Source organism: Mytilus californianus, unplaced genomic scaffold (genome assembly GCF_021869535.1).
Source record: "Mytilus californianus isolate M0D057914Y unplaced genomic scaffold, xbMytCali1.0.p SCAF_2, whole genome shotgun sequence".
Taxonomy (NCBI): domain Eukaryota; kingdom Metazoa; phylum Mollusca; class Bivalvia; order Mytilida; family Mytilidae; genus Mytilus; species Mytilus californianus.
Genome location: NW_026262668.1, coordinates 2,271,311 through 2,295,792, shown reverse-complemented (window position 1 = coordinate 2,295,792; position 24,482 = coordinate 2,271,311). Strand labels below are relative to the sequence as shown.

At 31.3% G+C, this 24,482-nt stretch overlaps 1 protein-coding gene across 1 annotated transcript in view; it reads left to right on the top strand.

Annotated features, from left to right (window-relative positions):
* Positions 1-8,825: 8,825 nt before the first annotated feature.
* Positions 8,826-24,482, top strand: part of LOC127729065 (protein kinase C-binding protein NELL1-like) — a 43,071-nt gene continuing 27,414 nt past the window's right edge. The window contains exon 1 of the mRNA XM_052236712.1: positions 8,826-10,030. Coding sequence (XP_052092672.1) covers positions 9,580-10,030 — 451 coding nt within the window. The 5' untranslated portion in view covers positions 8,826-9,579. The remainder of the gene's footprint in view (positions 10,031-24,482) is intronic.

The window sequence follows — 24,482 nt, the reverse complement described above, 5'->3', positions numbered from 1 at the left end:
ATAATTTTGTTGTTAGGAGTACGGAAGTGAACATTTTCTACAAAATAAATAAATTTGTTGTTCAGAGTACGAGTACAGAAGTGAAAATTTATCGTCATACTAAATACTTATCAAAGGTAGTACATATTAAAAATAGTGAGACGAGATATAACACAAAATTAGTAAACATTGAATAACAGAAATGCATTACAAATTGTGTCAACAGGTCAAATTAACACGAAAGTACGATTTGAGAGTACTCGCAGTTACTGAAAGCTAGTTAAAAGCCAAAAACTATTAACAACAAAAAAATCATGCATCAGAGACTGAAATCAATTAAAACACATCCCAGGGATTTAGTGTTTTAACGCCATGGATGCCCTAGTACAGCCAGTTCTCATATACGGCTGTGATGTGTGGGGTTTTGAAAACATTTATATTTTAGAAAAGATACCCCTACAGTTTTGTAGAAATATCCTAGGGGTTAGAACAACCACTCCAAATTTCATGATTTATGGTGAGCTTGGTCGATGTCCGATCAATATCATAATTAAAATTAGAATAGTTAATTTTTGGAACCAAATTATTTGCAATAATCATAAACTTTCTTCCATTTTGTACCATACAATGTTCAAATTGAACGAATCCGGATTGCATAAGTTTAAATGGATTGAACATGTTAAATCCATATTTGACAATACTGGATTTAGCTTTATATGGAATATTCAGTCAAAGATAGATCCAATTCAGATAAAAACGAGTATAAAGCAAAGATTAACAGACGAATTCATCCAACAGTGGCACTCTCAAATCCAAAACTCATCGAGGGGGGAATATTACGTACGGTCTTTTCAAAATCGACTTTGGCTTAGAAAATATTTATTAAGACTCTCATCTGCAGATCGTAAAAATATTACTAAGCTGCGATGCTGCAACCTAAAAATACCAATTGAAACAGGAAGATGGAATGGAATTCCTAGAGATGAAAGACAGTGTCATCTCTGCTCCTTGTCCATTGGAAATGAGTTTCACTATTATTTGAGTGCCAGTCTGATATTGTTAAAAATATCAGAAAAGTACATATTTCAGAATATTGTCGCATTTATCCATGTGTTGAGAAAATGAAAGGACTGCTTTCATTTTGCAATATCAAAGTTTTTAAGAACTTATCACTGTTTATTAAGAAATTAGTTAAAGTATTGTAATTATACTCTAAATTATATGATTATATGTTAACATTGTTTTGTATTAACCATAAATATTATTATGTATTTTGCCTCTTGTTACACATGTTAATATGTGTCAGAGTGTTTCAAAATAAAGTATATTGTTATTATTATTGTTATTGACAGTCAAAGAAGACATGAATTGTGCAATGCTAAAATAAAAGTATCGACAGGCAGTAGGATATTTGGTTAAAGAGCTGGTCAGAAGTCGTATTTTGATTTGTAATTACATTGTATGTATATGTATGCCGACTTGAAATAACAATTACTTATTTTTCACTTAATTTGGATTTAGTGATACGAGGATGGATATTGCAACAAATCATAGTTTTCTTGCTTTTTTTATAATGCAGATGCTGTCTCACGAAGTGATTTTTTTTATTTACTGCAGGTGATATTTGTGCATAAAAATACATACTTTTATAATCAACAAGAGAATAGTGTATGCTAGCTTTCAGTTATGAGGCTCGTTTAAGTATGCAATACTATTTTTTGTTTTGCTGAAATGTTTTTTTTTATTTTCGTTTCGTCCCTTGAACAAATATTACTTAAGTGCTTCTTCTAGATTTATTCTTATCATGGTTTGACGATTTTCAACTGTTCTGCGATTGACCAAGATGATGAGGAATGACTGCGTAAAAATGTACACCATGAATAAAAAATATGGTGTATTTATCAATGGGACAGCAGTCCAACGACATAAAAAGTCATAAGAACGTTACACCAGTGGTTTATATCTGGTTAAATTGAGGACCATTGGCTATGGTAGATGCTCTTTCATTTTATTGCTTCATTGAATTCCTTGGTGAAATTAAGGTATAATATTCAGATTTCTAATAATCTGGTCAAATAAAAATCTGTCATTATAATAATGATACATGAACAGAAACTGATATATTTTGCCGTGTTGCGTTTCGCAGAATATTTAAAAGGACATGATGATTGTTTTACAGGAAATTCTTGTAATTTGCCATCAAAAACAGATACCTATATTTTATTATGACAAGGGCTGGTCTCTTATTATACAATTAACTTGCCAAAAGAGCCGACAACAAACTATATATATATATATATATAGTCCTGGCGTTAGCTCGGCGTTGTACATCATATGGTGATTTCTAGATACATGTACTCAAAACAAATCTCAATTATTTATGTCTTGGAAATATCACTCTCCTAGAACTTTAGTCCCGCAGTTAGACAAAGTAGTGGCATATAAAATGTATTCGATAGTAAATCAAATCAAATCAAAACATTTTATTGGTGTAAAATCCAGATATTGGGTTGTTACCAAGACAAACATGACAATATTTACAAACATACAATATTTAGATTTAAGCAAAATTCATATTATATAAGTATCTCATATTATGTTTTGGAGGAGGTGATACTTTTGCAAATTTGAAAGTAAAAGTACAATATTCTTAATGCTATTGTTATAAAATATAACATATGAAAAATAGAAAATATTCACAAATTTGTATTACATAATTCGTTTTTATAGTATTTATAGTAATAGATTATCAACCAGTTGTACTTTTCCCTCAATGTTTCACGTGTTTTATGGCCACATGTTAACTGTCAGTTTTACTAATATTTTAATCTTATAATTAAATGATGATTTCTTTCATGACTCATAAACCTACTGTATCGCATAGTTTTAATGGTTCAATTATTAAAACATCATTATTCTCTTGATAAAAGATTCAATTATTGTTAAGTTGATATGTATACCCCCGCATTTTAAAGCGGATGGTACATTGGGATTTGTTGTCCGTCCGTTCGCAGTAAATTTCAGGATAAAACAATATATGTACATTGTCGGAAAATATAAAATTTATTTGTACTCGCTACGAAACAGGAGAAAAGCTCGGCGAGCCTCGCTTTTCGTCCTGTTTCTAAAGCTCATACAAATAAATCTTATATTTTCCGACAATGTACATATATTGTATATATATTTTGCCATTAATAATTAGATATATGAGCCAAAACCTTACCCAAGATATATTGAAAGTAACAAAGTTTTATAAAAACAAATCTTAGTTCAGAAATGCTATTTGATTTTTATAGCTTAACATAAAATTTTTGCATGACTATTAATTCATAAATGCAAATTGATTTGCGAAAAGAAACCGACAGCTTTTATCTTTATGAAAATTAACAGTTCAGTAATGTTGACATGAAACACGCAAAATGGCAGCAGGGCGCTGTTTTGATGTAAAACAGTTATTATAAGGTGGGTGTTTTACTCAACAATAACAAACCTTATCGTATCAAACAATTCTAGAAGTGTAAATAGATTGATAGAAAAAATGAAGCTACCCTAGGGTATTTATTCATTTATTTATCTGTGTTTTCGTTCTTCTATGTTTGAATTGTTTCGAAATTAAACAAATTAACTTTTGAAAGAAGATACTTGATGTTAACAGGTTATCTGAAAAATGCGCATACAAGTATACAGAACAAATACTTATGTTAAAAATGTATTAACGATAGTCTTAAAAAACGCAAAGACAACAGTTATATTTTTTTTCATATGAATAACACAAGCGGTCAGTTTTTAGTAACCAATATCTAGTTACTTCATTTTAGAAATAAGAATATTTATTGTTCCAATTAAGGACCCATGATGGGCAGCGTGACATTTCTAAATACGACAACGATGGTTACAAAATGTAATACGTCACTTAAAAACGCAACATGCTAGTTTAAAATTTGAAAGTTTCAAAATTAAACGCATTAACCAGAAATCAGCAAAGTTAATTTCCTGTCGAAAATCTTAACCTAAAGCTCCCTGAAATCCTACAATGCTACAATATTTTATCATATTTCGTGATTAAGTGCACGCAACCTTAGGCAGCAGTGTTGGAAAAAAAATCCTCGTGCCAACAGGATGCATGGCTTTATATATTGTAAGAGAAATGATAGTGGATGGATTTATCATTTTAATCTAATCTATAATTATACAGTGATTATCAATTCAGCAATTTGAAAAATTAGTTTGACGATGATTTGTGAACATTGCTTCCGATAAACACATCTGCACCAAGATAGCGTGGGTAAGCATTCTTATTACCGAATAAATATTTATCGCCCTTATTTTATATCAAATGAGTACATTTTATAAATTTGCGTCCGAAGCGCTAATCTGAATACGACCAAAAAGGACCTGTAGTGAAAAGAATAGCCAAATTCATCTAAGGCAACTTTGCCTATAACTAACAGCCTACCAGCAACGGTATCGACCCGGTGCTAGTAAATGAAAATAATCCTTTATAAATTTAATGAGTCCGAGGCCCTTTTGTTTTCTGTTTATGTATTAAAGATATCACAAAGAGCATCTAATATGGTAGAATAAAAAAAACATAGAGAATAAAAAATAAGGCACGTAAAAAGATCAGCTTGAGTAATTAAATACATATAGATAGAAAAGTGACATTTTTTTATACTGACTAGTGCATGATATCAATAGTCTGGCGCTAAGGATGTAAAGCCTAGAATTCATAGTGAGCGACCACCCCAAAACTAACTTCAAAAGGCCTATATTTAGTAACAGTGACGTTCTTAGATCAATGGACTTTCTTTCCCTACATCTTCTAGTACAAGTCGCATTCCAATCAAGCAAGGGAAACTCTAGTTGCCATCCAGAAACCTTTCTTTTTTTTTTGAATTTTTATTCATTTAAAAACAGTTACTGTGACATTAAACTTTTAGGGATTTAACACAAAAATCAATAGTTTTTCCCCTTTCCTATATTTTCCTTATAAGTTTCATTTCTATCAAATCGGGAAACTCGAGTAACTAACCGAAAAGCCTTTTTCTTTTTTTAAGTAACTGATATATTGACTTTAGACCAATTGACCCCAAAATAAATAATCTCACCCGGGAATCGTTTGTTTCGGACACACAGACGGACGGACAAAGCAATTACTATATGCCCCTGAATTTTTATATGGATCATAATAAGGCAAGTACACCATGATTTGATTGACCAGTTTTAAACGAGTTGCATTTCTGACTAGACACCGATCGAAAAGCAGATGTCAAACCAGAGTTTACGACTGTAAAAAGATAGTTTCGTATCCATAAAAATATCTAAAACAGCTGATCCAGAAGAAAAATAAACACCTAAATAAAATATAAAATTGATAAAAAAAAAGTCACAAGAATACTTTTCAATCCTGTACTTCATACGCAGACCAAAACACAAAATATGAGACCCAAGACAGTATAATGAGTTCTGTCTCGTATGTTTACCGCCCAGGTCTAGTCATAAATTAAAAGTGATCCTATCAATGTTATCGATTAATGTACTGGCGTGGTAGAAATATGAAAAGCAATGAAGGATACACTGCATGACGACCTACATTATACTTATACGTGTTGAAAAAGCACTTAATTAAATTTAGATTTCAAATTTTAGCAATACAAGATTTTGTGAAATTTACACTAATAGAATGATATTTCACAAACAAGCATTAAAATGAACAAAACAAATAAGATCGTCTAATGTGTTATGCCGTAAGTCAATGTTCAGTCAACAAAAAGTGCGAAACAATCGAACACATACAATTTCCAAAGATGAATGTGCTATGGAGTTTTGTAATACATTCTTAATATTATAGTGAATAACACATTTAATCGCGGAAACAAAGTACTCTTTTAGCTCAGGTGGTTGAATTGCTGATTTCTGAATGGGTACTGTAGTGCTTAAGAAATCATTCACCCTGTTCAATAACTTTATTATATGACTCTATCTATCTATTTGACTCTCTCTCTCTCTCTCTCTCTCTCTCTCTCTCTCTCTCTCTCTCTCTCTCTCATGCTAGAATGAACTGTGAATTTGTGAAGGTTAATTTTTGTTGTCGAGTGTTGTTTAAATGATGGACCATATGTTGAGTTCATGATGGGTTGGTTTTTGTTGCCGATTGATGTTTTAATGCTGGACCGAACGGCGACTTCATGATGGTTATTTCTGGTTGCCGAGTGTTGTTTTAATGCTGGACCGAACGGCGACTATATGATGGTTATTTCTGGTTGCCGAGTGTTTTTTTCAATGCTGGACCGAACGGCGACTTCATGATGGTTATTTCTGGTTGCGAGTGTTGTTTCAATGCTGCTTCACTGGTGAATTTCCAATAACTCCTCTCATTCGATATTTGTAACATAAAATACACTGCATTCGTAAAACAAACAAAGCGATGGTTAATCCTTATATACAAGTCTGACTATGCTAACCTTATGCTAGAACCAGATTACGTAGTATCCATACACTATATGTAAACTAGAAGTCTGTATGCATAAAGATAAGGAGATGTGGTATGATTGCCAATGAGACAACTATCCACCAAAGTTCAAATGAAGTGGACGTAAACAGTTATAGGCAACCACACGGCCTTCAAAAATAAGAAAAACCCATACCGCATAGTCGACTATAAAATGACCCGACATGAAAAATATGAAACAATACAACTGAGAAAACAAACGGTCTAATCTATAACAAACCAATTTACGAAAAACAAATATGACAGACATAAACCAACGACAACAACTGACCTACAGGATCCTGACTATGGACAGGTACATAAAGAATGATAAGGGGTTGAATATGTTTGTTGGCGTCAAACCCACCCTGAACCTGGGACAGTGGCGTAGCAGTACAACATAAGAATAAACTATAAAAATCGTTTGAAAAGGTCTTAACTCATCAGATCGAAACAAGGCAGGAAAAAACATCTAACAAAAACACAGACCGGACGTGGCAGGGAAATTATATATACCTCACAACAAAAAATACACAAAAGTACAGATCTGAGAGTACTCGCAGTTACTGATAGCTAGTTCAAAGCCAATAGCAACTAATAAAAAATCGTGTATCTAAGAATAAAGTAGCAATCAGTACACATCCAATATCCAATGGATTTAGTGTAAAGACCTCTTTAACAGTCAGAGAAAAGCATGTTCTTGTGCAATGCCAAATTATCGGTATCGACAGATAGTAGAACCGCGAATGTGCATATGTGTATAACAATAATATGTAGAATGGTTTTAATTTACTGATAAGAAAATCAATGTTTTATACAAATAAAAACAGTATTCAACGATCTAATTACAGTGTTGAATTGGTAACCTTTCAGCATAAGTTTATATAAAGGATTGATAAGTTACCCAGACTGTATCTTAATCTCAATCTTTAAATTCTGAATGGTGCGAACATTTTTAAAATGTTATTATTAGTACTCATTGAAAACAGCTAATGAAATTCAAATATAAACCAAATGCAAAGTGTAAGTTTTGGAAACTATAAAAATCATCAGAATATGTATAAAAGTTATAACGATTTCCTTATACACGGTCGCGCAAAGTTGTGGTTATAAACACCAGTATACCCGTCATCACGTTTAAATTCAATGATATCTAGTATTTCAGCATCGTTTCTTGTCGGATTTGAAAGAAAAATCAACTATTTTTATATTCTATCCAGACCATGAATTCGTTCTTTTATCAGACCAATCGGACAGCATTCAAGGGTTCAATCTTCTTGTTAGTGTTTTTGGTATGGCGTTTGTGAGCATGCTTATTAAAGTTCTTTCGTCGACACAAAAAGTTGACATATCATTTTACCACCCAATGATACAAGCTTATCTATTTGAAGTGCTTGACACCTTGAGCTGAAAAATGTATGCTGAATTGCTTTTGACATTTCTAATGCCTGTTTGATTTAGTCAATGCCTATTTAATAATTTCTAGATAAACTTTCGACCGCCAGGTTCTATTTATCTTCAGATTACGTAAAAGATAACTTTACTTATAATTCAACAATCATAAATTTAACAAAAATCTTACAGTGGTAAGTGGGAAGATCAATTTTAACAATCTTTTAATAGTGGAATCTATTTATCGCAGCAAGTCTTCCATCGAAAATAGAATATTTGAAATAAAATAAGAATTGTAAAAATTGTTTATCAGTATTCAACCGATGTGTGATTAAGTATGTTTCTTCTTTTAGTGGAATTTTCAGCTCTATTTTTGTTTTCAACGGTTTTTCTTAATTGAGAAAAGACGAACGTGATGGAATCTGACTGATGTACTTAATAAACATCCGAAACAAATACGGGTTTGCCTTAGTTTCTGTGTAGTTCGAATATCTATAGCTTATTTTGATTTACACGAAGAATGTCTTCCTTTTTGTGAATGACTTACTTGGCACATTATTTATGAATGGCATAATTTGATTAACTTTAATACAAGGCAGAAACATTTCTTAATTGACTCGTATCTTTTAACTTTATATTCTTCGAAAAAGAACACTGAATGAAAAAAAAAAATATAATCTAGATAAAGGAGCTTGTATTGCATATATAGAATTTATTCATAAAGTTGTACTTTAAATGTAAAATGTTATATTTCATGGACGTATCAAATATTATCAGATTGTATAAACGGTTCTTTGTTCAAGCTGACTTCATACGCACTCTGTCTTCTTTTCTAGTGACTATAGGTCAAGCTATTTGTCAGTCAACTTCGATAAAGGGGCATTCCTTTACCGCAGTGGGAGTAGGCCAATCTTTAACTTAAAGCTTACTCGCTTGGATAATTTTAATATAAATGAATCTGCGTTTTATCTGCAATTGACAATGGTTCGAGTGTTTGGAATAGGATGTTTAAACGTAAAGAGAAAAGTATTTGACAAATAAGCTATCTATTGGCTGCGCAAAGATCCACCTCTTTTCTATTGAGATGAGATCATTAATTGAGTGTTCTTATCATTATCATAAGGATTAAGAATCAATAGATTTTTCAATTGAAATTAAATGTAATTATAATGGAGACAAATACCGTAGATGTTGCTCATACATACATTTGTGAACCGTTGGATTTATTTCTTATTTAAGGCAAAATGAAATAGTTTTAAAGTGGAATTTAAAAAAAAATATACGGTGAATTCGTTAAATAGTATCACCATGTAGAATAGGAAATTTAGCTATTTATTACATAAATATGAAATTCAGTGTTTCTTATGTGAGACGATGGAATATGTTACAAGTAGTTTGTAAAAGAAAACAAACCACATTGTGTTTAAAATAGTTACATTTATTTGAAATCCTGTCATCTGAGAAAAAAGGGAGGACAAGGAATGCACTGTAGTCACTTAAAAGTTATATTTGACCTCACAATCAATTTCTGACAAATATTACAAAAGTAAAGATGTTATCATGGAGCCAATGTGAAGCTCTACAGCATTATTTTATATACATATAGAGATTTATATTTTGAAATATGACCGTCTAATTTATTTCATATCAGTTTTAAATGGTGTAGTTTTGAATAGAATTATTTAAAGTTTAAGTCAGATTTGATCAATTTTTCTGATATGGTGGGAGTTGAAGCATTTTTAAAATGTTTGATAGTATCTGTGTTACCGTGTGTAATATCAGGATGCATATATTTGCTGAACGGGTGGACACCAGTTTCCGTATATGATAGAACTGCACTTGCAGAAATTGTGGTTTCCGGTGCCGTATTACAAACATTCAAAGAAATTAGAACAAAATCTGAAACATATGAATCAAAAATAAAAATTAAGCAAATATACAAGGGTAAAAACATGTTAGAAACAGCAACTAGTATAGATGATTCAAGTACATTTATGATAGGGAATTTTGGGGACAAGAAAATGTGTTATTCTGATGTCTCAACAGGTGAAAGTTACATTTTTTTCCTTACCGTATACAAAAATCGTCTTTCTGCAAAGTATGATGATTTCTTTGGTGCCGTTGTGGAAGATACTTGGTACACTGAAGATGAAGTTTATAAACAAATAGGTAAGATTCATAGGAATAATAACAGGTAGAACAAAAATCCCCTCAATCTATTTCACATAAGGGCCGTTATTTTTTAAATGTTTAACGATCTTTACTGAATCCATAGTTCATGTGAGTTCTTTCAGTTTCTTATAACATTATTCATAAACAAGAAAAAAAATAATAAATGCATATTTTTATATACGATTGTCAAAACTGAACCTTTGGTGGTATTTTTCCAAAAAACGAAAAATTCTATCGTAAGGAAAACTATGTATTAACTTTCTGATACAGAATACCAGAGTATACACCATGTTGGTTTACGTTGACTATTTTCGAGGCAAATCATCATAAAACAAGTGAAATCTGTAATATTATATCAAAATTGCCCACTACAAAAAACATTCGCACTAATAACATAACGATGTTGTTGATATTTATGAAACCATTGACATATATTTAAAACATATTATTTAGTCTATTAAAGCTTCAAATTCCAGTAAACAATAAATTTCTGATTCAAAGCATATGAGTGAAACAAATAGATGGGATATTGACCCTGTCTCTTTAGCTCTGAATTCTGGCTGTCCTGTATATGGAAAGTGGAAGGTGAATTTAAATTTCTAGCTCTCCTAATTTTCTATGAAAAGTAATTTTTGTTAGTATAAACACAAATATATATAAAAAAACGGCAATGAATCAGAATACACATCTCTATATTTTAGGGTTCATTTATTACTCTTATATTACTTTACCCTTGACTGTCTAAGTTTACAGACATGAAAAAACGAAAAATAATGTTTAAAGTCACCCGTAAAAAATAAATTGAAATAAGAGTAGAAGACAGATAAGGTATCATTTTTTATAATATTATAATATAAACAGAAATCAAAGAAAAAAATCGTGATTTGTTTGTGCACCAATTTGTTTTTAAATAGTTCAAAAATTTAAAAAAAAATGTCAGAAAAAAAAACCAGTTCACAGTTCGAAAAGGACTTTCAGATATATTGTGTTTATTTCTTTTGTTATCATCAAGATCTGTCTGACATGCTTGTTTAATTTAATCAAATATTATGTGGACGTTGATTGGTGTTGAAATAACGTTTTATATAATTGTGTTCATATCGATCTCGCTACACTGTACGTAAAGTTTATTACATCAATGAAGATCCACAAAATTACGGCTGTTCTCGACAATGTGAAGGTCTTTTAAAAATTTTCTATGTGGGCTCATAGGAGGCAATCTAATTAAAAATTATTTTTATTCCAGAAAAGCATTTATGATAAATGAATAAATTTGATTTGACTGACATGCACCTATATCATTTTAAGAAAATCATTAAAGTTTTTATTATTTTATATTTCATGGTTTTCGTGTGCTTACAATTTATGCATTTTCTCAAGTTTATAAAAACATTTTTAATGGCAAAAAAGTAGAGTTAACTGACAGCAAGCTATATCATTTAAATTGGAGAAACATAATTTAGATTTTTGTTACTGCGTGTTTTTTGTATGTTTTGAATTTCTATTTTGCTCTTTTTCCAAGTTTAAATATAGGTTATCAACATTTTAATGGAACAAACATTTGAGTTTAGGAACAAATAGACAATATAATACCATAGTTTAATCAATTCATGAATTGAAATTACTTTCTTTATACTTTGTATTCATTTATACTTAGTGTAATTAAGTAAATTTAATGACAATGTTATTTAAAAGCTAGATTATGACAAAATGACTTTATAGATGCTGGAAGACTAGTATTGTGCAACCTCTACTTTTCAATTTTCCTATACTGTAAAAAAAAAAAAAAAAAAAAAAACAGGCCAACACATTTTTGTATTGATTGTTCAACTTTATTACGAAATAATTTCAGGTGGGATATCAAAAGGTCTTCAACAATGTACGTAAAAGAGCCGACGTCCTTTATGTGAAGCTCCAAATCCCACCAAGTTATGACCAAATCCAAAAGGGTTGACAAAATATGTACGATAAACACTAAATTCCTTAATAAACAAAAAAAACACAAAGAACCACGAACGACAATCACCGGTGAGACTCTTCATAGTAATATACACATTTTGGAAATGTTTTCTTTTCCTACATAATGATAAATGATATGTATTTTAACAAGGAAAAGATTTTCTTTTACAAGATGTTAAAATATGCTATGTAAATTTTGTAGACTGTTTCTCAGTAAGGATGATATTACGCCCAAAGTTCTGAAACACATAAAAACTGTAAACAAACGATCTGATCATACATAAAAAAATACATCTATAATCAATTAAATAAGTCCAAAGTATTTCATTCAGTAATTATAAGAATAAGAAATATTATATTGAAGAACATAAACAAAACATGAATGAACATTTCAACACGTTTTAAAAAATCAATTGGTTAAATACTAGGCCTGCAATTAAGGTTAAAGGTTATCATCAGTTGTTGACACTGGTCAGATTTTATCACTGGGGTGTAATGTATACTTTTGTAGTCCCATTTAAGAGTGTACATGAATTGCGTTTCGACATTTTGGTAAATAAAAACAAAAATATTATTTTTTGGCTTGGGATGTGGTTCTTGGACCTCATTTTGCGATCTTGATAGAACAAAATAGTATCTATTCATGACCTATAAATTTTCTTATAAATAGTAGGCTGTTAGTTTTCTCGTATTTTTCATGTCGGGACCTTTTATAGACGACTATACAACATGGGTTTTTCTCATTGTTGAGGGCCATACGATGGCCTATTATTGTTTACCTCCACCTCATTTTAACTCTGATGGATAGCCGTCTCTTTGGCAATCATACCATCTCCTCATTTTTATATACTTTTGTTTCGTCTAGGCAGCACTATTATGTTTTACGAATTTTCTGCTTCTTTTTTTTTTATCTTACTGATTTAAAAAAAAATCCAGGATTAAGTACTATAGTATCCGAGCCATATCAAAATTGAAAATAAAAGCTAGGTGACTGCATAAATAATGATACTTTGAATTTCCTTTTTTATCTTTCTTTCGTTAGATTCTTTATTTTTGTATTATGGGTTTTAACCTTCAAAATGTATTAATTATAGACTGTTTGATATGACCTACGTTATTCGCTACATTATATGTTCTATATGTACGATGGAGATTTTGAAACTCGTACGGGTAAGCATGGGCCGACTATTTATTGATACAAGTAATTCTTGTTAAAAATTCTGAAAGAAGTATTGAAAACGAAGAAAACAACATAAATGAATTGTATTATTTTTTTTTTATAAAAATACGCGTAAACGGAGGACAATTATTTATTGTTATTTCATAATAGCATTTGAAACTTTGGTACATGTAAATATTTACTTAGATTTTTGGGCGTAATGATATGATATAAAAAATTCCAAGCAATAATTAATAGCATTTTACTAGCAAAAAGAGCTATTTTCATGTGCATTTGATAAATGATATAAAGAAATGTTACTCGACATGACTGAAAAGTCATTATTGCATTATAAAATCTTGTATTTTTATCATTTACAAACAGATATGAAAGTGTCATACTATTTTTTAGTTTGTACTTTTCTCTATTTGAAAGAGAGAAACAAATTGAGGGGCAAACATTTTGTCGATTGTTTCAATTTACATGTTGAGTTTACTAAGTCGTAAACTTTCGTTTCATCTATTCAAATAATGTATTGGAAGCTTTTTATACAATCCACAGTGTTATTACATTTTTCTCAAAACAGTTTTTAAAGAAGGAGGGCCAATTTCCTCTGAATATATTTCAAATCAAGGCCATTTTCAGAAAGTATTACTTATATTAACATTATCACATGTAGCTTCGTGTGTAAACTTTGAAAATTCTAACAATCTATAAGAATATATGAAACTATAAATTCTCAAGATAGTTAGAAACTGCAATTTATTCAGTTCTGGCAAATGTGTAGTCAATATGCAAAAATATTCTCCCAGGAAAAAAACCTTACAAGGTTCAATTACAAATACATTCATTGGTTTAAAAATGTTCTTTGATGCAGAATTTGAGAAAATAATGAACAATTTTCATTGATGTCTCAAAACAGCAATGCAACCACACTCCAGACCATTTTGATTTTTAACGGAAAAGGTATAACTGTTCAAACAGTTTTAAGCATGTTGGAGAAATAGGCCATACCTCTTCTGCGGTACTACAACATGATAAACATTATTGAATTTACTTCCTGATTGAAAGGTCAATGATGTAGTTGTTTATTACTATTTTGTTTTAAATATACGAGACAACTTTCCACCAGAGACCAAATGACGTAGATGTAATCATAACTGCCTTCAACAATGGGCTTAACCCAGTTCGTAAAGTAAGCTACGAAAGGCCCCGAAATGACAACATGAAAAACAATTTAAACAAAAAAAATAATGGCCTGATTTATGTACAAAACTATAGAATTAAAAGAAATATGATAGACAGCAACCAACTACAACCACTGAATAGCAGGCTTTTGACTTGAGACAGGCACATACAGAATGTAGCAGGGCTAAACATGTTTGCAAGCGCTTAACCACCCGTTAACCTGGAAAAGTGGTGTTACAGCACAAAATAAGAGCAAACTATAAAAATTAATTGAAAACAGGTTTGACCTATAAGATTAATACAAAGCACCACAATCACAGATGATTAAAAGACTAAAGACACAAAAGTACCGATCGAAGAGTCCCCACACTTACTGAAAGCTAGTTCAAAGCCATTTACAACTAACAGATAAATCATGTTCTCCCAGACTTAATCTACAGGAATAAAAGAAAAACATACAAAGCAAAGAAACCGAGGATTGAGTAGTAAAACGTATATTATGTAGCCTTCACTAAACCGATATTAGACTATTCGGTTCGGGATATTCTCAGTTCATAATAATAGATATATATTGAACGAATGATGTCCAGTTTGTCTATCTTTATACGTTGTATTTGGCTTTTAGTGTTTTGTCTTAGCAACTTCAGCTGAATTTAAGCTTTAGGAAAACTGGAATTTTATATTTGGTTTCTTATTTTGCGTTAAAACCGCTTCAGGCTAACAACCAAAGAAAAAGCAAACCTTAAAAGACAGGTATATAGCGCGCAACATGTTCAAGTGCCGGTATCAAGTCGTGAACACCACAAATCCTTTGCCCCATTGCTTTCTGTGTTAAATTCCTCAATTTCAAGCAGTCTTAGCTCTTTTGTCTTAAGTTTAAATACAGTGACAGACATTGCATGTCAAAGCAACACCTTCTAGTGTCTTGTACTGAAAAAAACATAACTTTTATTGAATATAAGAGAGTTCTGGTTCCCGGAGCTTCAGAAGTACCAAAACAAATCTCTGACTGCCTACATTCATTCGCTACTTTTTAAGGCTAGGGGGATTTAGAGCATGTCATACTTTAAGGACTATTGTTGATGATCGTAGGTTGACCTCTAAATGTCTTTGGATTTTGTGTCTGTCGGTTCCTATCTCGTTGACGTATACCTCATATATTTCTTTTAATTCATATTCATTATATTTTTGTCTTTTTTAAATCCAATATAACAATTGGCTATCAGATATGTAAAGCTTAAAAGATGAAATATATGTAATTCTATCAATCTGTTAAATTATAAGAAATGTTAAATAAATATGTTGTTAAGCTAATATTGGGACTAGATATCAACGAGATAACCAAAATGGACTCTCTCAGAAAACGCTTTTATCCTCTATGTTTTGTCTGCATTTCTTTAAGTTCTAAAACTTGTAAATAAGATACCCAGGGGTGCAACGCGCGACAATTTAAGACGATTTCTTCATGATTTAAAATTCCACAGAACAATCTATGTTTGATATAATAACATATGATTTTATAAAAGCTGTAGTTACTGAACGATTTTTATTTGAAATAAATTGGAAATAAATCGCCTGGGTGTAATTAATTGCCGGTATTGGACGTCCTTTTTTGTTCGATAAAGTGTCTAACTATGAAAACTTTTATAAAAAAATTCTTCGAGAAAATAGTATTTTGAATAATGCACAACAAAGGACCGCAGTTAATAACCATGTTCTGCGGTTAATACCAATAGTCCGCAGTTAATAACTATCCTAGAGTTACGGAGTAATTATAGGGCGGTGTTAAATCGACTATACATCTCCACTTTAACAACCCTTAACCGTCTATTCCATCACAGTTTCACGCCGTGTTTTGTCTTCATTTGACTTTAATAGGCTGTATCAACTATAAAAGTTTCCAATTTGTCAAAATGAATGCTCAAGTATCCCCAACAATGCATTTCAATGGAGATTAATTTACTCCCTTTCATTCCACAGTGATGAGTGTCAAGACTTCAAACCCCCCTTTCTGTTTTTGTTTTCAATATATAATTGATCAATTCGCTGTTATTTCAGGAGATGGATTCAATTATATTAGAGTACAATCTGCTGATATCAATTTTTTCACTAACTGGTAATTGTGTCTGACAAAAATGCGAAGGCATACTAAAATTTGATAAAATTCTACGCATACGACAATTTTTGCCGTTTAACTCTGAACCGGTTTACCGCAATTATTTTTCATTCGTTTTATAGTGTGACAAGGGTATCCTTTTCTGGCCTCGTCCGTTCCAATGTAGCTTCATACATAATTGCAAAACAAGAAAAAAAATTATTATCCCCAGGATAATTCAATAGAGTAGTCATCATACTATTCATATATTCACCGTTATGATTGGATTACGATTGGCAAAACCGATGACTTTTCGTAGTAAGGTAACATGACAGCCACCATAGTAACGCATAAAGACATTCGTTATAGTGTTGCTCAGAACTAACAAATCGTCTTAAAGAGAAGAGAATACATTTTGATATAACAATTTGTTGTTATTTGAAAATATCCCTCACAATTATTGTTATCATAGTTAAATTAACATTTACACAAGTCGGGTATTAGAAGTTGCACAAGTGGTACCAATTGGATTACCGCCCAACGAATCACATTTTGCATTATGCGCAGAAAACAATATATATATATATAAACAAGTCCTAATTGAAAACAACGTTCAAACCTATGATTGCGTTGCATAAAAACCGCAATTTTTATACATACAGCACAAACAACATTTTCCAAAAGACCAAAAAAGATATATATATATATATATATAGATACCTATTTATGAGGAATGAAAATGTAAAGGAAACAAAAAGTTATTGATTTATTATCAAGATATGAACGTTTGGACAAAAAGCCATCATAGTCAGAAGTACGGTAGAATTTTGTAATTAATATCTTATTTCATTATGAAATAAATCTTATACATATATAATACTCTTTGAAAGTTCATGAGATCACATTGTTGAAATTCACACCAATATGTGAATCATAACAGATTGATTCTGGAACATCCCGAGTACACAAAATAGTCTTTGATCTCTCTGACAGGACAGCAGTAAATCCCGCTGTCGTCTGCAGAGTAATGCTCCCTTATTGATTTAAGTTCTGTAAATATTTAAACAATATCATAACTATAATTCGAGACAAGTTGTCATTTGTAAACAAATATTTATGTAAAGATTGGATTATTAAACAATCCTACTGTAATATTTGACGTTCGATCACTTCCGAGATCTCGATACAGAGGTATTTCGCAATTCGCTGATCCAGAATCTACGGGACTTTGGGTAACGTTATGTAATTGGTCGAATTTCCATTGATAAGGGCGTTTTCACCAAACCAAACGTTTTGGTGTTCGCTTCTGAAATATTACCAAGAATACGTTATGTTCTTAAATAGTTAATTGACAATGAAATGTCGCAACAAACTTTAGTAGAATCCTGGCATATCATTAAACATGTAGTATCATTTCCATCTTAAGTTGGTTTATCCTAGCTCGGAAGAAGTCCATAGAATTATATTCTATAGGGTTACATTAAAACACATCATTCCAATATTCTTTGACCCAACATGTATGAAGAAAGAGCTGTTCATGTAAATGTACGAATAGCCATTATATAGATATTAAACTATTATAAAGATAATCAGATAAAGCATATGCTTTTGACTAGTGCTATAAATATGGAACGTTTTTGTCCTTAAAATGCCGGTTACTGGATAAAAGGCCAAGGGAAATAGGATCAACATCAATAAGACAGCAACCTCAAAACATATAGTTAATCAAAACAATGCCATTAAGGTAGATGGGGTGTCTAAATTATAATCCATAGAATTTTTTAATAATTTGCCAAAATGTAGTTTATATCATGCTTTTTAAAAAAAAATAATAAAAAGAATGGGTCACGGGGCTTATTTTCACGCTACAGGTTGTGCAAAATTGACAGATTTTGTATAGATTATGCATGGAAAACCCAATTTTCTGCCATAAAACGAAAACTACACCATAGAATTTTGAGATAAAATATGAGAAGATAGCTCTAATAGTATGCTTTCAGATAAGAAAAAGAAAAAATGGGGTCACGGGACCCGTTTTCTTGCTACATAATAAAATAGGTAAATTCCTAACACATTCTATTGTAAAAGTAACTTTATCTGAATTATCTGCCCTTACATTTGAGTTGCCTCCCCTTATGTGGCAAAGTTGGAAAAAATAGAATCTAACAAAAGTATTCTGTTTTTCTGTAAAATACAACCATAAATATGATTAAATATGTCATTTTCTCTATTGAAATGAAAATTCTTACACATGAATTACCTACTACTCTCAAAATTTGCACCTTTTATTAAAGATCTAGACCGATTGTTTTCTTGTATTTCAAAATCCAAAATGGAGGAAGACACCCTATCTACCTTAAGATCAAATATGTATACGGCTTTTTTAGTATAGTTTTTATACCCTTTGAAATCCACTTTCCGTAATGTATTTGTTGCAACTACTGTAGATCTAGGGGTTCTTGTTATAATATAAATACTTTTGTACATTTTCCGGACTTAACTCGGCGTCATGTTCAACTGTCGTATTATTGACTCTTTCATTGTATGATTAATCATTTTCAGTTTTATTTATCTTTCCTCTGGATTAAACCATAACATAGATTAAAAGGTGATGATATATGATAAATATTAATCAAAAATCAAAAACGCCATTTAATTTTATAAAGTACTTAACTCTTGCGAAGTGATTCACAATCAATAAACGTTCATGTATTAATTAGAATTCACGACAGACGCGTGTCGAATTACTCTTAAGTAAACTATTGCTACGGTCTTCTTTGATGTATTCATCCGCCAACTGCAAGAGTCTTCTTACATTTTTCACGCTTTCATTTATGTGTAAATAAATATAGCAAAACAATTTATCTAAATCTTATATAATTCAAATCTAATATCAAATTAAAAATGATCAAAGAAAACACTTCGAGTTATCTTCAGAAAAATGAAGACATGCTTAACAATTTATTTCTAATTTGCATAAATTTAAACAAGCGAGAATTTGAAGTGAAAATTGATAAATAAAACCGACAGAGCAGACAAAAAACTTTGAATGATGTGAGACGGTCATTGATAGAAATCAATCATCGCATAGTTATGATACAAATATTTCATACGTTTTGATAAGATTTAAATCGAGGATATTTAACTATATAAACTTCTTTAATGAAACAGCTTGACAGTGTAATAGGGGAATACATATCTTTTCAGGGCAACAACTGAAAATTGTTAGTTGAATGAAAACCATCCTTCTCCGGAAAGGCATTTGCTTTGCTCAGTAAGACTTCAAAAAAAGGGATAGCTGTAAAACAAAAAGAAAGCGGCTTTAAAAAAGAATGTGTCTGATCTTCCTAAAACTTGTTAAGTAAACCATAAAAAGAGACTATGATATTTATCGGTAAACCAATTCCAAACATCCAGTCCTTAATAATACACAAGTGTCAGTATGTTAACCATTTGTTATATTTACATTTAATAGAAACTATATACTTTTATTCTGATCATGGAAATATTATATTGACAATATAATACTTCCATGTTCTGATAAACCGCTGTAGATACAAAGGTACACAGAAGAACATAGACATTATACAATTATACATGTAATAAAACAAAGGTACATATGTTGAGGAAATATATAATAATACAAAGGTACACATGTCGAGGAAATATACACTAATACAAAGGTACATTTGTCGAGGAAATATACAATAACACAAAGGTACATATGTTCAGGAAATAAACAATACAATAGAAATACATAAATGTGTTTACATGTTAAAAAAGTCAAGTGTATATTAAATAACAGACCTTAAAATATGAGGGAGGAGGGAGTAGGGGGAAGACAGTTCATTTCTTTGACGGACGTTTTGAATATATAACATACAATATAAATACTACTATAATCAACAACTCCTTGGAAGAATGTCACTGATTTCACTTCATGCACTGCCACCATAGAAGTTCTTTCAATAGTTATGTTTGGAAAAATATTTGAAAAGCCTTAACTTTTCAATTGAACTATAAGTTTACAAGTTTATTTTCATTCTTCGTTGCAATGATGTGCAATGGTGATGTAATATTAGACATTTTACTTTATCAACCACTTAACACTACCATGTCATTATCGCACTGTATATCTTTGTCGATCCACTGAGTCCTATAACTTTATACTTAGTGGGAACCAAGAAATGAGTCCTGTTTTATTGGGATAATGACATGGAATAGGAATCCGAAACGTCTTTTGGTCAACAATTATTAAGTCCTAATAATTTAAATTTATATTTTGTGCGAGTCGAGAAATTGTTCCCGTCTAAATGTCATAAAGCAAGGGATGAAACAGGATCTCAATAGTTTCTCGCGTCGCAGTTGGTAAATAGTGTCAATACTACTTTTGACAATATTTGCATAATGATGTAATGAGAAATCGTGTCTTCTTTGCTACTTCCGGAAAGATGAATGATCACATATATCAAATACTAATTTTATAATCAAATTTAGGCTAAATTTTATACTTTTCGAAAAGGGCTATCGTGATAATGATATTATAAATCAATGCTATTGCAAAATTCTTCAGATAGTTGTAAATTTTAAAATGATTAGATGATATGCCAAACATATCTAAATAATGACACATAAGAAACCAGAAAATATGAAGATGCGTAACCAGACAACAACTGCAAAAGAAAAACGTTTACAGCAGATTAAAGAAGTAAAAATTCCAAAATCCTGATGCACGAATGTTTCTATGTGATTAATAAACTATTAAAAGTGATTGTTGCAAAATTCGAAGTTCAAGAGGAGAACATGCTTTTATAAAAAAAAAAAAAAATTGATAACAAGTTATTTTTTTTTTCTTTAAAATCAGACATCCATTTCGGACAGCAATCTCATGAAATACCAGAATATGACCAATGTATGAGAGGAGTAGTGCTTTTATTGCTGTTCTTCATCTTGTGACGTCAACTTATACTTTACTCTATGATATTCATTAATAACTGCTTCCTGTCTTAGAAGGTTTATATATTTTACAAAACAACTACAGTCTGATTTATTTCACCATAGCTAAAAATCCGAATATTAAGCTCTGCTTCAGGTAATGTACCAAAAAATAATATCATAACGCGGACATATTTTTGGTTTTTCGTAATGCCTTATTTGCTACGTTTAATCCCTTCCCAGACTAGCTTAACACTAAATATTAATAATAGTTTAGTTCATGTAATATTACTCTTAATAATCTATCAGACGAATTTAATAAGATGGTGGTGTGAATTGGCGACAAAATTATGATTGAGAGAATGAAAGCGCTGCAAGCCAGCGTATTACGTTAAAGGCCCACCCGTCAGTCGGTATCGTTATGAACGCATCATCGATCTTTCCGAATGGAGGCGAGAAAAGTCATAAGGATATATGATTTTCTTTTTATATAGGCTTACACAGCATGAATAAAACTCTTAAGTATACTTAAATATAATGGATTGTTTAGTGTTATTTTTTATGCGGTGATAAGAGTTAAATTGGAAAATGTATTAGCTTTTTGAAAAGATTTCTTTTGAGTTAAATGACAATCTTATCAATTCAATAAAAATGTTGAAGATCTTCCGACAGTTTTCTCGATTGGTAAATATTTGAATGAGGACAAAAATTAATACAGTACTATTTAACGGTATTCAAACAATTTCAAAGGTTATTGATAAAATTGTTCTTTTTAGAAGTTTGTTTATCTACCGATAGCTTTCCTTGTTGAAATTACTTTTTAAAACACTTTATGTAACAGAAAAGTGGAATTAAGTGCACACTTAAAAGATTGTCAATCTGCACTCTGAACAATAACTCTGCACTGAAATAAAGTATACTGAAAAGAATAAGTTACCAAAAGGCATCATCGGAGTATATTAATGTACACTTATTGAAAAGAAATTAAAGTTTTCATTTTCTTTGTTTCTTAAAAAAAAGAGTTTATATATACAACCGTGTTTTTATTTCCCCTTTTATGTGTTAGTTTCGAATTCGCGCTTACTGTGTACCATGAACTCTAGTGAACCCGAAACACATACTTACGCGAAACCTAAATAAAACAGGGTCATTTGGACTCTGGCAAATAGTTGGTGTCTTATTGGCGATCATACCACATCTCTTTGTCTTTATATAGATGATTAAGTTTGGTTCGTTTTAGTTTTTAATAGAGAATTTACATCACTTGTAATACAAATGAAATTCCAGCATCTTTTTTCAAACTGATTGCCTTCGCGTGAAAATAACTATTAGAAACTGAATCATGTTGTACTATAATGTGGATTTCCCACGATAAAGATGTCATGAGTTTTCTTCAACTGACAAAAATGCACAATAACAATAGGATGAGTGTAGAATTTCTACATATTGAAACAAAACCCAGTACCGAACAGACCTCCAGTGACGAGTTTGTCAGGCTTAGTGTTCATCTTTATATATAAATGTCGTTTACTTATTGACTTGGGTTTTTATTAAGTATTATTAAACTATCATATTAATGAGAGGGGCGTCATTAAGGGTTCTTATGTCAAAGCTATCATAGAAAATAAATAACCGTATCATTTTGTAAGTACTAAATCAATCAACCTCAACTTCTCTTTTAAGGGGCAATGAGGGTCTTGATCTTAGTCTGAAGATGATCATGGTATCTACTGTCCACAAATCATATAAAGGTGACGGTATAAGAAAAGGTGGAAGGTCAAGAGGGTATGTTTTGAGGGATTCGTTCGCCCATTTCCAACTTTTCATGCCACTATCAAGTGGCTTTTTAAATGCCATTAAATCTAATCATTAAAATAAGAGGACTAATAAGAAAAAAAATCTGTTTGCATGTTTGTTTTTTTAACTTTTGTTGTTAAATACTTATGATTGCCTAGTACCCCTCCCTAAACTCCAAAACCGGCTTTCCTTTTTCTACAGGGATAATTTGTACATGTAGTTTTCTAGTATACAAAATAAAACAAATACGAACATCTATCTACGAACTTTGAGACCAACAACATCGAAGTGTTAATGTTTGCCCACTCAGCTTGACTGATACACATCCGACACAATAGGAATCACTGCAACAATTGTTTCCTGACATTGTTCACAAGTTAAAGAGATATTTTCTTCCAAAATAATGCATAATATTCGTATAAGAAGAAGTTTTGAAAAATCTTTCTCGAAGCTCGCCTGTCAAGGAGTCATGCCAGCTTCGCCAGTCAAAGAACCAGTTGTTGAATTTTCAGTACGCGTATAGCGTAGGTCTTATGATTCGGGAATAAAATTGAGAATGGAAATGGGGAATATGTCAAAGAGACAACAACCCGTCCAAAGAGCAGACAACAGCCGAAGGCCACCAATGGGTCTTCAACGCAGCGAGAAAATCCCGCACCCGGAGGTGGTCCTCAGCTGGCCCCTAAATAAAATTGTGTACTAGTTCAGTGAAAATGGACGTCACACTAAACTCCAAAACATATAAATGAACTAAAATTAAAAAACATTCCAGACTAACAAAAGCCAGAGGCTCATGACTTGGGACAGGCGCAAAAATGCGGCGGGGTTAAACATGTTTTGTGAGATCTCAACCCTCCCCCTATACCTCTAACCAATGTAGAATGAAGAAACATATAGCAATACGCACAGTAAAACTCAGTTTAAAAGAAGTCCGAGTCCGATGTCAGAATAGGTAACAAAAGAAACTAGGCAAAATGACAATGATACATAAATGAACAAAGGACTACTAGCAGTTACTGACATGCCAGCTCCAGACCTCAATTAAACTGATTGAAAGATTATGTCTTCATCATATGAAAATCAAGTACAATCCCTCCCATTGGGGGTTTAGTATCATACCATCATAAAATGTATGAGAAGAACATAACCCGTATCATGCCAACAACTGGTTTTAGAATAAATGTGTTTATTTCCGATGCAAAGACCCTATGAGTGAATCAATATTAATATCAAAATACGCAATCCTTAATGACTTGACAACAGTATCGTAACTATATTCATTCCGAATAAGTCTGTTTAAAGGTTTGGTTAGCTTT